This window comes from Ranitomeya variabilis, chromosome 8, assembly GCF_051348905.1.
Source record: "Ranitomeya variabilis isolate aRanVar5 chromosome 8, aRanVar5.hap1, whole genome shotgun sequence".
Lineage (NCBI taxonomy): Eukaryota > Metazoa > Chordata > Amphibia > Anura > Dendrobatidae > Ranitomeya > Ranitomeya variabilis.
The window spans coordinates 183,048,731-183,063,305 of NC_135239.1; the positions used below are offsets into that span (position 1 = coordinate 183,048,731).

Consider the following 14,575-nt stretch of genomic DNA (forward strand, 5'->3'; position numbering starts at 1 on the left):
GGGAACACAATGCCAAATACGTAATTCAGGCCGAAACATTTCTTTACTGTTTGCAAATATACCCATTGAAAAAAGCCCAAAAGTGACATTTTTCTTGTACCTAGTGGCCCAAAATAAAACAAATTTTGCCTGCCTGTCTGGGGACCTCCAATAATTTAAGTCCACATTAGGTCTCATATACTTTTATTCATCCACACACAAAAACCTAAATATAAGATCAATCATATAAGACAAGAGAAGCGGTGCTAAGGACCTAGTCATAGAGACCAATGAGAAAAATCTCATAATGAATACTTACAGAATTTAGTTAAAGAGGTTTTCCATGTAATCTTTAAATGCGGGAGCCCCTTACAAATTTTGCAGGAGGGTAAAGCTGGGTTAACATCAGTTGACCAGTGGGTGTTAAGCAACCACCAATAGGCAACATGTTTCGCTTCCAATGCACACAGAATAATCAGTAATATACCGCATACAGTAATATCAGTAATACGTTCTGCGAACATAGGCTGTCGTTTTTCTCTGCAGCACGTGTCCTGTTTACATGGGATGATGCGCTGCCGAGAACGATAATCTTTTAACCAAGCCAAAAGATCATTTTGATCCTTTTTCTAGTTCGTTGGGTGCTCGGCACCCGGAATGCATTTACGCTTATCCGGAAACAATTGTTTCTAGGACAATCGTGCAGCACAAATGTATCTTAACAGCGGACACAAGTATATACTGTACGTATATGACTGGGGCTGAAAGTAACCGATATGCTTACCCATTGATCATTCTTGTTGGCTACTTGTACGGCTTTGTTTCAATTGTACAAATTTTTCCCTCTTTCCTTAAATTAGTCTTTCTAAATTGGTCCTAATGCAGGTATGGGGATATATAGGGCCACGCAGAATATCTATGTGCATATATGGGACTCACAATTTAACATAGGAAAATATATATGTATCTTAACTCTGATCAGCACAATTCTAGTTTCCAAAATTGATTATAAACCCAATTCTGTAACAACACTATGACCATTTCCATAGCGCATCCTGGAGTAACACCAACCGATGGGACCAGGGATACATATGCTGCGTCTCATGCCAAGCTCATGACGGCGATACTACGGACACATCGCTCAGGTAAGTCCAGCATACACTCCACACGTAGGTTTACCTTTGGCAGCTGAGTTATTTTGTGAAGACACAGACGGTCTCCTTTGTGTGAGGAACACCCCGGGGGCCATAGGCTGAGACCCTTTGTTTACTTGGGCTACACCAAACGTGCTGATGCCGGCCGTGTACTCGTGGTCTGTTAGACTAGTGTCCAGAGATTCCAGCTTTGTGGCTTCGGGAGAACTGCTTTCCTGACAAAGATTATTTGTGTTGTTAGGTGAAAGCTTCTTTTTTGTATTCTTTTTCTTCTTGACTTTTTTTTCCTCCTTTAAGGAAGCAAATCATTATCATGAGGCGGCTTTCACATAAGGATCGAAGCGAACAGCTGAGCAGAGACGTAGAAAAGAAACATCCACAGAAGGCGATGCCAGAAAGCGTGTGGCTCCCTATTTATCGGAATGGCGGACTTCAGTCTGTTACGTTAATAGCTGTGTCTAAATTTGAGTTTAGACTTTTCTTTTCGAGGGGGAATTGGGGATTTATTATTTTTTCTTAGTGAAAGGGAATGTTTTAATTGAGAATTTAAGGCCATATTTGCTTACCCAAGTTAAAGGCCCCCATTCACATTAGTCAAATGTCGGCCGAACCCACCAATATTGATAGTTTCAGCCAACAGTAATGTGTACGAGGTCCCCGAGCATGGATAGATTATGTCAAAGTAGGTAAGTATATTGAATGTATGATTTTGGACTGACGATTCTTTTGCTTTCTAAAATGAAAGCTACCGCTAGAGATACAAGTGTTTCTCACAAAATTAGAATTTCATCAAAAAGCTAATTTATTTCAGTTCTTCCATACAAAAAGTGAAACTCATATATTATACAGTCATTACACTCATATATTATACAGTCATTACAAACAGAGTTGGTGCATTTCAAGTGTTTATTTCTGTTAATGTTGATGATTATGGCTTACAGCCAATGAAAACCCCAAAGTCATTATCTCAGTAAATTAGAATACTTTATAACACCAGCTTGAAAAATGATTTATTTTAAAATCCGAAACATTGGCCTATTGAAATGTATGTTCAGTAAATGCACTCAATACTTGGTCGGGGCTTGTTTTGCATCAATTACTGCGTCAATGCGGCATGGTGGCGATCAACCTGCGGCACTGCTGAGGTGTTATGGAAGCCCAGGTTGCTTTGATAGGAGCCTTCAGCTCGTCTGCATTGTTGGGTCTGATGTCTCATCTTCCTGATTACAATACCCCATAGATTCTTTATGGGGTTAAGTTCAGGCAAGTTTGCTGACAATCAAGCACAGTGATACTGTTGTTTATAAACAAGATATTGGTACTTTTGGCAGTGTGGACAGGTGCCAAGTCCTGCTGGAGTATAAAATTGCCATCTCCAAAAAGCTTGTCGGCAGAGGGAAGCATGAAATGCTCTAAAAATTCCAGGTAGACGGCTGCGCTGACTTTGGTATTGATAAAATACAGTCGACCTGCAGCAGCAGATGACATGGCTCCCCAAACCATCACGGATTGTGGAAACTTCACACTAGACCTCCAGCAGCTTGGATTGTGGCCTCTCCACTCTTCCTCCAGACTCTGGGACATTGATTTTCAAATGAAATGCAAAATTTACTGTCATTTGAAAACAACACCTTGGACCACTGACAACAGTCCAGTTCTTTTTCTCCTTGGCCCAGGAAAGACGCTTCTGGCGTTGTGTATTGGTCATGAGTGGCTTGACACAAGGAATGTGACACTTGTAGCCCATGTCCTGGATACCTCTGTATGTCCTGGCTCTTGAAGCAATGACTCCAGCAGCAGTTCACTCCTTGTGAATAGTGATGAGTGAATATACTCGTTGCTCGGATTTTCCCGAGCACGCTCGGGTGGTCTCCGAGTATTCGTGACTGCTCGGAGATTTCGTTTTTGTTGACGCAGCTGCATGATTTACGGCTGCTAGCCAGCCTGAGTACATGTGGGGGTTGCCTGGTTGCTAGGGAATCCCCACATGTAATCAAGCTGGCTAGCAGCCGTAAATCATGCAGCTGAGGCGAAGAAAATGAAATCTCCGAGCAGTCACAAATACTCAGGAGACCACTCGAACGTGCTCGGGAAAACCCGAGCAACGAGTATATTCGCTCATCACTACTTGTGAATCTCCCTCTAATTTTTGAATGGCCTTTTCTTAACAATCCTTTCAAGGCTGCGGTTATCCAGGTTGCTTGTGCACCTTTTTCTACCACACTTTTTGCTTCCACTCCACTTTCCATTAATATGCTTGGATACAGCACTCTGTGAACAGACAGCTTCTTTAGCAATGACCTTCTGTGGCTTACCCTCCTTGTGGAGTATGTCAATGACTGCCTTCTGGGCATCTGTCAAGTCAGCAGTCTTCCCCATGATTGTGGAGCTATTGAAACAGACCAAGGGACCTTTTTAAATGCTTATGAAGCCTATGCAGGTGTTTTTTTGTTAATTAGTCTAATTTACTGAGAAAATGACTTTTAGGTTTTCATTGGCTGTAAGCCATGATCATCAATGAGTTGCCCGCCAGGGCCGTGGGGTACCCGGTACCGGGTCCAGTGTTCACAAGGGGATGTAACGGTGGCGACCCGGTCTGTGGCTCTGGGCGCCCATGTAAAAGGGGAAAGTCTTTGAAAGGGATTTGGTGAATACAGTTTATGTTCGTGACGCCACTTGTGGTATTCGGTCAGTGTGGACTGACGCTGCTTTAAGGGGTCCTCTGGGGTGATGTTATGGCAGCTAGATGGTATAACTTCCCACAGGTGAAGTGTATCCCCAGGGCTCCCGATGTGTAGATGGAAGCTGGTGAATGGCGCAGTAAAGAACGAGGACACAGGTTTGCAGTCTCTTTACCTGGTTTACTGAAGACTTCAGGCAGCTACAGTCCAGGGTACCAGATCACAGGTACAGGCAGGGTCCGGCCGGCTTGGAAGTGAATCCAGAGTTCCCTTTACCAGGTGGAGTTAAAAGCCTTGCTCTAGCGCGGTGGTGTTGTAGTCCCTTACTGCCTATGGCTTCAGATAAGGTCCTCACAGTTCTTCTCTCTGTCCCCCATATAGGATAGGACAATACCTGCATGACAGGTAACTCGTGCCTTTTTACAGGGACTCTAGCATGCCCCGGGCTCTATGTGTTACTGTGCCTCAGCTGTGTGTGGCGGACAGGTGAATTGCAGTTCAGCTGTCCTGCCGGTCTCTGCTGTAAGTCGTAGAGTCCCTTACAACCTCGGTGGTCCGGCTACCGGTTATCTGCACCTCAGAGGGAGGCAGCCTTCTCTTAGCTGGTTTCACCTGATGTTACTCTCCTGTGCTTCGCTCTCCTGCACGCTCACTGAACAATGTTCAGCTTTCTGTATGTCTCTTTCCAGGAGCTGTAGTACTTCAGACTACACGGCCCCTTCAGACCTTCTGACACTCTATGTCGGTCTGCTCTCTTCTCTGTCTGTCACTTTCTAAACTGAACTCCCTTTCCCGCCAAACCACAATATATATAGGGGAGTCACCTAATAAATAGAATCAAAAGCTCCCCCCTTGTGGCCTGGAGTGTGAACATGCTGTGTGTATGGTGGTTACCTGATAAAAGATATCCTTCATCGCTTCCAAACGTAACATCACTCTCCCCGTGAGGAAAGAAATGCTACTGTGACGACCAGGACTCTGGGGCGCCACATCAACATTAACAGAAATAAACACTTTGAAATATATAGAGTCATTACAGAGTGATCTAACATATGAGTTTCACTTTTTGCATTGAAGAACTGAAATAAATTAAGTTTTTATTGATATTCTAATTTTGTGAGAAGCACCTGTGTCTGGCAGCGGCTTTCTCTAACACTCCTGTGGAGTCGGGCACAACATCTGCCGGCCGAACCAAAGGATCAGAAGTAACATCATTTGGCTGACCACGATGTATACTGTTAGGGGGGATTAACATCTTTTACAATTCTCTTTGTGCTGCCTATCACAAATGAAGGCACACAGCACCACTTACTCTCAGAACATCAGTAGGGGCCTCAGCTTGTAGACTTGGATTCCTACTGATGGGACCATCTAATAAATCCTAAAAACAAACAAACAAACAAAAAAAAAAGTTTATGTTGTACCTGATCTGTATTGTCCAACCATTTAATGTGGACCAAATATTATTTTTCTAGTAAATGGCCACTATAAGGTACAACCTGACTCTATGACATCCTCTCTAGTGTGCATATACAGCTGAATATAATGGTGGAGTGGGGAGCTTCGGCTCCCTGCTCCACTGTTTACCTGTGCCATCTGAGGCTCGGCGCAGGAGGCAAGATGACATAACTAGTTTTTAGTGTTGAAAGCAGACACAAGCCCACCAAGTTCAACCTATAACTACATCACGCCTCCTGCACTGGGACACACAGCACATAGCGGAGAGCTGTTCTGCTCCTTTTGGGCATGGGGCTAGGTGATAACCTATTTTTATTTGCCACTGAGGTGAAGAAAGACCATAGAGGAGAAGAAGTGGTCACTATGGTGCATTAGAATTGTCTTGTAGAAGGGGGACATTATGTTTGGACATCAAATTCTCTTGGGAAGACACTGGGAAGGTCATTATAACCGTCTGTGGGGACATTATACTGTGGGGGGGATTATTTGAGAGGGCACTGGGGAAATCTTAATCTGTCTGGGGGCATGGTACGGGCATCACTGTGTGTGTGGGCACTGTGGGGGCTCTATACTGTGTGAGGCCCAATAGATAATATGAAAGTGGCAGCCGAACCATACTGTACGTAGGGGCATCATAGGCGAATCAGTGCATGGAGGCCATATAAGTACTATTAAGGTTTGGGGGAACAGTAACAAAAATTACTGGGCGGGGTTAGTTGTTAAATAATTTGCCAAGGCGCTCTGCTCTCGTCGCGAGTAATCCTCATATCTGTCCTTGAGAGTTGGAAGCTACTGCTTTGATTCTTCACTAACTTGTCATTTAGTTCCCGCTTATGATAAAAATTGAAAATACTTATGCAAAATTTATATCTGCTACTAGAGAATAAAATACTTTTGACAAATATATATATTTAGTCCCCATCACTTATAACTTTACGTGTTCTGGCTAAAGAAATCATTGACTATGACTGCTCAAACTATGGAAACATAAAGTCAGAGAAGTCATTTTTCTCTGTTGTTCCAGAATTTCCTATAGCTTTACAATACTGTGCCAATTCCATCTAGGCAAATAAAATACCGTAAATGACTACAGAAAGTGGAAACGCTTTCTTGGGGTCAGTTTGCAGCTGAATGCTTGTATTTAGAGCGCCACAATTCTGCGCTGGGGTGCAGTGTGCTCCGGACACGGAGGAAGACATGTGCCAATCATTCCCCTATTTTCATTTTTGATAACATATATTTTGAAAAAGGTCTTCCTTTTTATACCCTTAATAATAGGAAAAAGTGATGCCAAAAGTGAACTTTACCTGAAGTATGTATGTAAAAAAAAAAATATCCACGTGTATCATTACCAATCAAAATTGACTTATTTGCAGACAGTTTACAAGCACCAACTGCACGGGACATGCTGGATATCCATTCCACAACACTATAAGTCTCTACAGGAAGATATTTTCAGGGTATCGCTGAGAACGCTAGTCATATCGACATGTACAAGTCACCAAAAATGACCCCCAAAAATTCTTGTCCTCAATCAGAAATGAACTTTTTTTTTTTTTTTTTAAATGATCATAATTAAAATATATCTAGTTGATCGACACTCAGAATCAGAAGGGGGAAAAATTGTTCTTTTAGAGTAGATGCATTATGGTTGTGTCTATACCCCCTTTCTCTTCCCTCGATTGAACATTATGGACAAGTGTCTTTTTTGTTTTTTCAACTGTACTATCGGAAACATTAAGGAATAAAATTTGTTTCACTAATAAATATTTTAGGTGCTGCTTAAAAATAATATAAGTCCAGGATCCGAATTTTGTGTAAAAAATAAATAAATAATAATAATAATAATAAAAAAAATATATATAAATAAATATAAATATATATATATGTATATATAAATACAGTATATATAATTTCATATTACACTAAATTATATATATAGTTGTAATATTTAAATTATTTTTTTTTAAACAAAAAAGCATAAAAGGAAAGTAAAGAGAGCAGAAGGAAAGCAAAAAAGATGTAGAAATATGCAGCGAAGCAAAGTTAGAACATAATAAAGCAGATGACGGTAGGTTTCCTGAGCAGCCATGACCTTCACCGCCACTTCTAAAAACCCCAAAACTTTTTATTTTTTTATATGCGCAGTGTGATTTGATTCCTGTTCCTAAATTTTGAAACTTTTCAACAATTTTGAGACAGATCACATTCCAATCAGATAGATCAGCGCCTCTCGAACTGTGTGGTTGACTGTAATGTATATAGAGGAGAGAAAGTCCTCAATTATGGTGGTGGGTTTGGCAGCTCCTGACCTGGTGTTACTCTTATTTATTCACTTCTTTCAATTTTCATGACCCTTGAGTCAATTCCCAACCCTACCCCAGAGAGGGAAAAACCCATAATTTCTAAGGTCCGGGCATTCCCTGGTAGTTGGTGCAAAAAGAGCGACTATCATATGCTGCATTCGACTTACCTTGGCTTCACCAATTTCTCATTAGAAAATTATTTAATTTTCTGGCTAGTGAAACCCAGTAGAAAGAGGGTTGAGAAGATCTGAGATTTATCATAAATGGGAACTGCGCTGACTCTGAGGACAACAGGGTCCTTGCTTTCCATTTTGATAGGAGTGACCTTTCAATCTTAAAAGTCAATGGAAAGTTTCAACGGTCAATGTGTCTTCCAAATCGGAGAGCTAAGACTGACCATTAGTGATTAGCGAGTGTACTCGTTGCTCGGGTGGTGTCCGAGTATTTGTTAGTGTTCGGAGATTTAGTTTTCATCGCCTCTGCTGAATGATTTACAGCTACTAGCCAGCCTGAGTACATGTGGGGGTTGCCTGGTTGCTAGAGAATCCCCACATGTACTCAGGCTGGCTAGTAGCTGTAAATCATTCAGCTGCCGCGATGAAACCTTAATCTCCGAACACTAACAAATACTCGGAGACCACCCGAGCGTGCTCGGGAAAACCCTAGCAACGAGTACACTCACTCATCACTACTGACCATGTCTTAAAAGGCAAATTTGTGAAAAAAATCCCCTTTTATAACTATTCTAAACAAAAAAATACATTTTTAGATTATTATTATTTTTTTATTTTTTAGAGGAAATTACAAATAAAAATACAAAATATGTATATATTTTTTATTATATAAAATGCACATTATTATTTAAATTTTTCATGAAATGTACTAACATTTGGGCAATGGTGAGATCCAATTCTTGGTGAAATATATGGTTTTGTTTTTATTCCACATGTCCTTATTATTATACATTTCTTTAAAAAAAGACATTTGCTAGTGAAAAGTGTAGAACTACACTGTGTGTGATCTTTGGGGTCTCTGTACTACGGCAACCATTTTTGGGGGATTTTTTTTTTTTTTTTTAAGTGACATCACATAAAAGTCCAGGCTGTGTAAAGAGAGACCGTCGCATTGTCTCACCTGCTGGGATAACTTGGCTGCAGCAGCCGCAAGTCCAGTTTCAATAGACGCAACTCTCGTACCTTCACGGATAGGTCTGTCTTGCCGCGGTATGGAGGGGCCAACTCTTGCTAAATAATAAACATTTAATAAGGAACCGGCATGAATATGATAACATGCGAGGACCTTACATAGTCAATCAATTCATAAGACCATCCCTGAGGATATAAATAGGGGGGGTTTACGTGTGTTGGGTTGGAGGGAAGCTGACAAGTTCGTGCAATAGGATCAAATGAACAACCCTTACAAGTGCCAATCATAGGGCCAAAAGTAGGGAGCTCCCCTCTGGCTCTAATAGAAGGCTCATAGACTGGAAAAGACATATGATGGGCACTGAAGGGCTGTTTAAAAAGTAACCATCGTTTTATTTTATGGTCCAATAAATCAATAGTAGCCATGAAAATAGGCAACTTTGTAATATATCTTATCAGATAAATCTGCTTCTTTCTGCTCCCTGACTGATCTTTCATTCTAAATTCACGAGTAAAATATATCTACAGAATTTCCCATTACTGATGACAGTTGGTGCTCATAAAGTTCTATGGAGAACGCTAGCTCCTCCCTCTACATAGGATCTTATCAGCACCAACTATCAGGTCTTATCTCAGTAACAGGGAAATCTGTCTTCACTGAATACAGGTTTTACCCCAGAATTGAGCGTGAAAGATCCATCCTGGAGGAAAAAGAAGATTTCTCAGATAAGATATATTTCAAATTTCTTATTTTCATGTGTACTATTAATTTCAGAAATAAAAATGAAAACGACAGTCACTCTCTAATGAAGATCCGTCACTGATCCTGACATGTCTGTGGCCGTAAAACCAGCATTCCCCAATAATTAACAAGTCTGCGCAATTTTTTTTTTAGAACTCTATATTGTGCTGGTCCTCCTGAAAATTTATGAACAAAATGGACAACTGGGTGTAATAATAATAATTATTAATTCTTACCAAAGGGGTGTGTCCATACAAAGTTGGGCACAATCTGCACTGATTGGACAGTGTCTGACTGTGTGGGGGACACCCTCAACTAGTAAAACCCAGCTGTCAATTTAGCTATGTATTTTTGGGAGGACCCACACTGTATAGAAGACTTCCAAGGCCAGTTTCCATAAGTACTGACCGTGATGTCCAGGATGGCAGCTGGTATAATGATCTGACGTTTACAGCCTTATAAGCATATCTGAGGCTATTAAGTTTGGGTCAGGAGACTCGCGGCCCGTCTGGACATTTTGGTCTGTACTCGGACCGCGAAAGTCGGTTGTGTGAAACTGACCAAAGAAAAATGCTACAGAATTTTCATATACAATTATTTACTAAAAATGAACATGTCAGGACAGTTGACCAGTCCTCTTAATTGGGAGTTTGTCAGCACAAAATGACTGTTCAGACCAAGCACAGGCGCCAAACAGTTTGGGGCACCTCCCAATCTACTCGTTTTGTATCTATCTCTGACCTCCTTTTCTTCGATTGACAAATCTACCTTTACAGGAGTCAGAGATGAAGAACAAGTAGTTGGGGAGGTGCACTGAACAGTTTTGACAAGTCAGTGGTGCACTGATCACCTATGCTTGGTTTGAACAGTCATTCTGTGTACAGACTCCCTTAAATAGAAAAAAAAAACAACAACATAAAACGTGGTGACGGGATCTTTTATACAGCTTGCGTTACAAATATTCAGTGTGACCTCCTGATAAAATATCTTGACCCTTTCTACATTCATTAGGCCACCGTACAAGTCTTGTTGCCCGATTTTGCCAAAATTGTCCAACATTAATCTAAGGGCTCATGCAGAGGTCTGTGCAACTCGGTCTAAGCACGAACTGCAATGCACAGACCGTCCACAGGTCAACCAGCCCAAAATCAGTAGCGTCATGTATGCCCATGAGGCTAATGAGCTCGGCTGAGAGACCCAAGGACAGTACCCAATGAGGCTAAAGAGCTTGGTTGGGAGACTCAAGGACAGTCCGTGCTTTGCGTTCTGTACTCAGCCTGATTTTCACAGACATCTGCATGAGCCCTAATAGGTATCAGATTACTAAGTTTGAGACTGTCCTATCGGTAATTAATCAGAAAGAGATTTTACAACACATTGGATAACCGAAAAATCAAATGCTTCTTACCCTTCCACCTATCCTAATTGGCCTAACACGTCAGGCAAAATTGATGCAGTCTTATGGCTAACACAGGACCTGAGGGGTAACCGAGCAAGACTTGTCTCTTTGTTACTCTTTAAATACCCCATGTGTCGCCCACTCCGGCCCTGCACTTGGCGTAACACAGTGCATATATTTAGCCTGGAGCCAATATTGGCATTTAACCCTATTAATAATTTAGACTCCATACCACTCTTTAGCTTCCTTGTGAAGTTGGCAATACATAGAGCCATATCCGAAAGTGCTGGCACCCTTGAAAATTGTTCCAGAAAATGAAATATTTCTCCCAGAAAATCATTGCAATTACATGTTTTGTTATAAACATTTGTATCTTTTTTTGTGTATTGGAACACCACAAAGAAAAAAAAGAGACAAAAAAGGGCAAATTGGACATAATTTCACATAAAATGCCCAAAATGGGCAGGACAAAATTATTGACGCCTTTCCAAAATTGTGGCTAAACATCTTTGTTTCAAGCATGTGATGCTCATTCAAACTCGCTTGTGGCAAGTAACAGGTGAGGGCAATGTGAAAATTACACCTGAAACCAGACAAAAAGGGGAGAAGTTGACTCAGTCTTTGCATTGTTTGTCTGTGTGTGCCACACTAAGCATGGAGAACAGAAAGAGGAGAAGAGAGCTGTCTGTGGACTTGAGAACCAAAATTGCTGAAAAATATCAACAAACTCAACGTTACAAGTCCATCTCCATAGATCTTGATGTTCCTTTGTCCAAGGTGTGCAACATAATAAAGAAGTTTACAACCCATGGCACTGTAGCTAATCTCCCTGGACATGGACAGCAGATACAAATTGATGAAAGGTTGCAACATAGGATAGTCCTGATGGTGGATAAGCAACCCCAATGAAGTTCCAAAGATATTCAAGCTGTCCTGCAGACTCAGGGTGCATCAGTGCCAGCGCAAACTATCCATCGATATTTGAATGAAATGAAATGCTAGGACAGGAGATCTAGGAGGACCCCACTGCTGACACAGCGAAATAAAAGCTACATGGAAGTTTGCCAAAATGTACATGAGTAAGCCAAAATTCTTCTGGGAAAGTCTTATGGACAGATGAGATTGAGATAGAGCTTTTTGGTATAGCACATCATTTTACTATTCTACTATTCACCAAAAACTGAAAATGGAATGGGGCCTACAAAGCAAAGAATACAGCACCTACAGTCAAACATGGTGGAGGTTCAAATAGATTTTGGGATTCTTTTGTTGCCTCTGGCACAGGGTGCCTTGACCATGTGCAAGGCATCATGAAATCTTAAGATCACCAAAGGATTTTGGGTCGCAATGTAGAGCTCAATGTCAGAAAGCTGGGTTTGCCAGCAGGACAATGACCCCAAACATACTTCAAGAAGCCTCCAGAAATGAATGGAAACAAAGCGCTGGAGAGTTCTGAAGTGAACAGCAATGAGTCCGGATCTAAATCCCATTGAACACCTCTGGAGAAATCTTAAAATTGCTATTGGGAGAAGGCGCCTTCACATATCAGAGAAATGGAGCAGTTTGCAAAAGAAGAGCAGACCAAATTTCCAGTTGAGAGGTGTAAGAAGCTTGTTAATGGTTATAAGAAGCGATTGACTGCAGCTATTTATTTCAAATGTGCAACCAAATATTAAGTTGAGGGCGCCATCAGTTTTTTTGTCCACCCTATTTTTGGGGTTTTATTTGAAATGATGTCCAATTTGCCTTTTTTCATTTTTTTTGTGTTGCTCCAATACACACAAAGGAAATAAACATGTGTATAACAAAACGTGTGTAATTGCAATAATTTTTGGGGAGAAATATGTTGCTTTCTGGAAACATTTCAAGGGTGCCAACACTTTCAGCCATGACTGTATAGCTGATCTGAGCAATGATTACACAACTGTGAATGTTGGATGCATGAAATTTACTTCCGAAAGAGTCATAATTGATCCTGCGAAATTCTAGGTTTACTTCTCGTACTAATCGACATTTAGAGATTCTTGTCCTTTAACAAACAGAAATTTCTACTTTTAGATTTTGATTTTAAATTAATGGGGTTGTGCCAAATTAGCACAGATGAGACGATGATCTAAAGGCCTAGAGAATTGGCTTATGATAACAAGCATGTGTCCTATCCAGACTATTCTTCATCAACTATTATTCTTACTAAATTAAACTTTTTTTTCCCTTAGGGATCAGACATTTGAAAGTCCACCATCTGATCCTTCTCACCCCTATATCATCTTAAGGGGGATAGTCAAGAGGTCCCCCATAAATAACTGTCCGATCCCACCAATACCAATGGGTTCGACCAACTTTAGTCTAATGTGTATGGGGGTCTTAAGTCTGCAAGCTCCAGGATAGTTTTGCTGATAATACAGAAACCTACCCCTAATCCTCTCCACTTTCGCAAAAAAGTAACCCCTTAAGTCAAAGTTTAGTTACAGGGGTGGGTTTAGTTTAAAGGGAATAGGTTAGCAGGTTTTTGCTATGTAATCTCAGAGCAGCATGATGTGGGGGCTGGCACCCTGATTCCACCGATGTGTCACTGACAAGGCTGTGTTTTGCGGTTTCAATACAATAAAGGTTTCATCAGCAGGATATTATCACTACAGGACAAAGTGCCTTGTGCCTGCTAGTCCAACCACGCCCCCAGCACTGATTAGCAGCTTTCTGTCAACATACAGTTTACATAGAAAGCAGCCAATCAGTGATGTGGGTGGGGTTATACAGAGCTCAGCATTCTACAGCAGAGAAAATAGTGATTATATCACAACTGCTGCACCCAGTAATCTAAGTGATACATCACGGAAATCAGGGTCTCTGTTACTACATCATGCTGCTGTCAGATTACATAGCAAAACACTCCTAACAGATTCCCTTTAAGTGGTGTCCCATGACTATAATCAGAGGGGAAATCTCCTGCCTTCCAGCTAAAAGGGGCAATAAAAAATGGATTCATCCTTAGAAAAATAGATGAAGAGAAGGATATAATTGTGGAATCAGATGTTATTTTATTATAATTAGCCTCTGTTTGAGTTAAGGATGAAAATTGTGATGGTCGACCATCCCTTTTAAAAAATGAAATGGACCACAAGAATGGAAACTCATAAAAGTTCTATTTTCTTTCTCCTGGACTCCATTGATACATTTTTTGAAAAAGTAATCCAAAAAGGAGTAATCTCTTCCAAGAGTAGATTGCACTTAAAGGGAATCTGTTGGCAAGTTTTTGCGATTTAACCTGAGAGCAGCATGATGTAGGGGAAGTGACCCCGATTCCAGCAATGTATCACTTACTTGGCTGCTTGCAGTAGTTTCCACAAAATCAGTGTTTTTTCAGCAGGAGATAATCATGAGAAGACTAGTTGTCTCGTGTCATATAGTCCTCCTGCTCTGTATAAACCCGCCCCCACCACTGATTGGCAGCTTTCTATCTATGCACAGTGTACACAGAAAGCTGCCAGTCAGGGATGTGGGCGGCGTTATACAGAGCAAAGCATTTAGAGAACTGCTAGATCTACAGCAGATAAAACAGTGATTGCATCAAAACTGCAGTAAGCAGCCCAGTAAGTGACACATCGCTGGAATCAGGGTCTTTGCCCCTACATCATGCTGCTCTCAGATTACATAGCAAAACCTTGGTGACTATATCCATATCTCCTTTTCGTATCTAGTCTATTAGTTTTT

The 14,575-nt window shown here is 41.0% G+C and overlaps 1 protein-coding gene and 1 long non-coding RNA gene across 6 annotated transcripts in view; one reads left to right on the forward strand and one right to left on the reverse strand.

Moving 5' to 3' along the window:
• LOC143788362 (uncharacterized) overlaps positions 1–14,575 on the forward strand; it is a 75,236-nt gene that overhangs the window by 32,546 nt on the left and 28,115 nt on the right. Inside the window, exon 1 of one of the 2 annotated variants that reach the window (XR_013218612.1) lies at positions 7,290–7,343. The exons of the other annotated variant lie outside the window; for it this stretch is intronic. This is a non-coding gene — a long non-coding RNA (uncharacterized LOC143788362). Of the gene's footprint in view, positions 1–7,289; positions 7,344–14,575 lie in introns of those variants that run through there. 2 annotated transcript variants of the gene reach the window in all.
• Positions 1–14,575, reverse strand: part of PHF2 (PHD finger protein 2) — a 219,989-nt gene that overhangs the window by 11,644 nt on the left and 193,770 nt on the right. Inside the window, exons 20-22 of one of the 4 annotated variants that reach the window (XM_077277996.1) lie at positions 8,713–8,822; positions 5,127–5,195; positions 1,159–1,423 (exon numbers count right to left, since the gene is read on the reverse strand). The exons of 1 other annotated variant lie outside the window; for it this stretch is intronic. In XM_077277996.1, the coding sequence (XP_077134111.1) occupies positions 1,159–1,423; positions 5,127–5,195; positions 8,713–8,822 (444 nt within the window). The remainder of the gene's footprint in view (positions 1–1,158; positions 1,424–5,126; positions 5,196–8,712; positions 8,823–14,575) is intronic. 2 more of the 4 variants (XM_077277993.1, XM_077277995.1) reach the window with 2 other exon arrangements.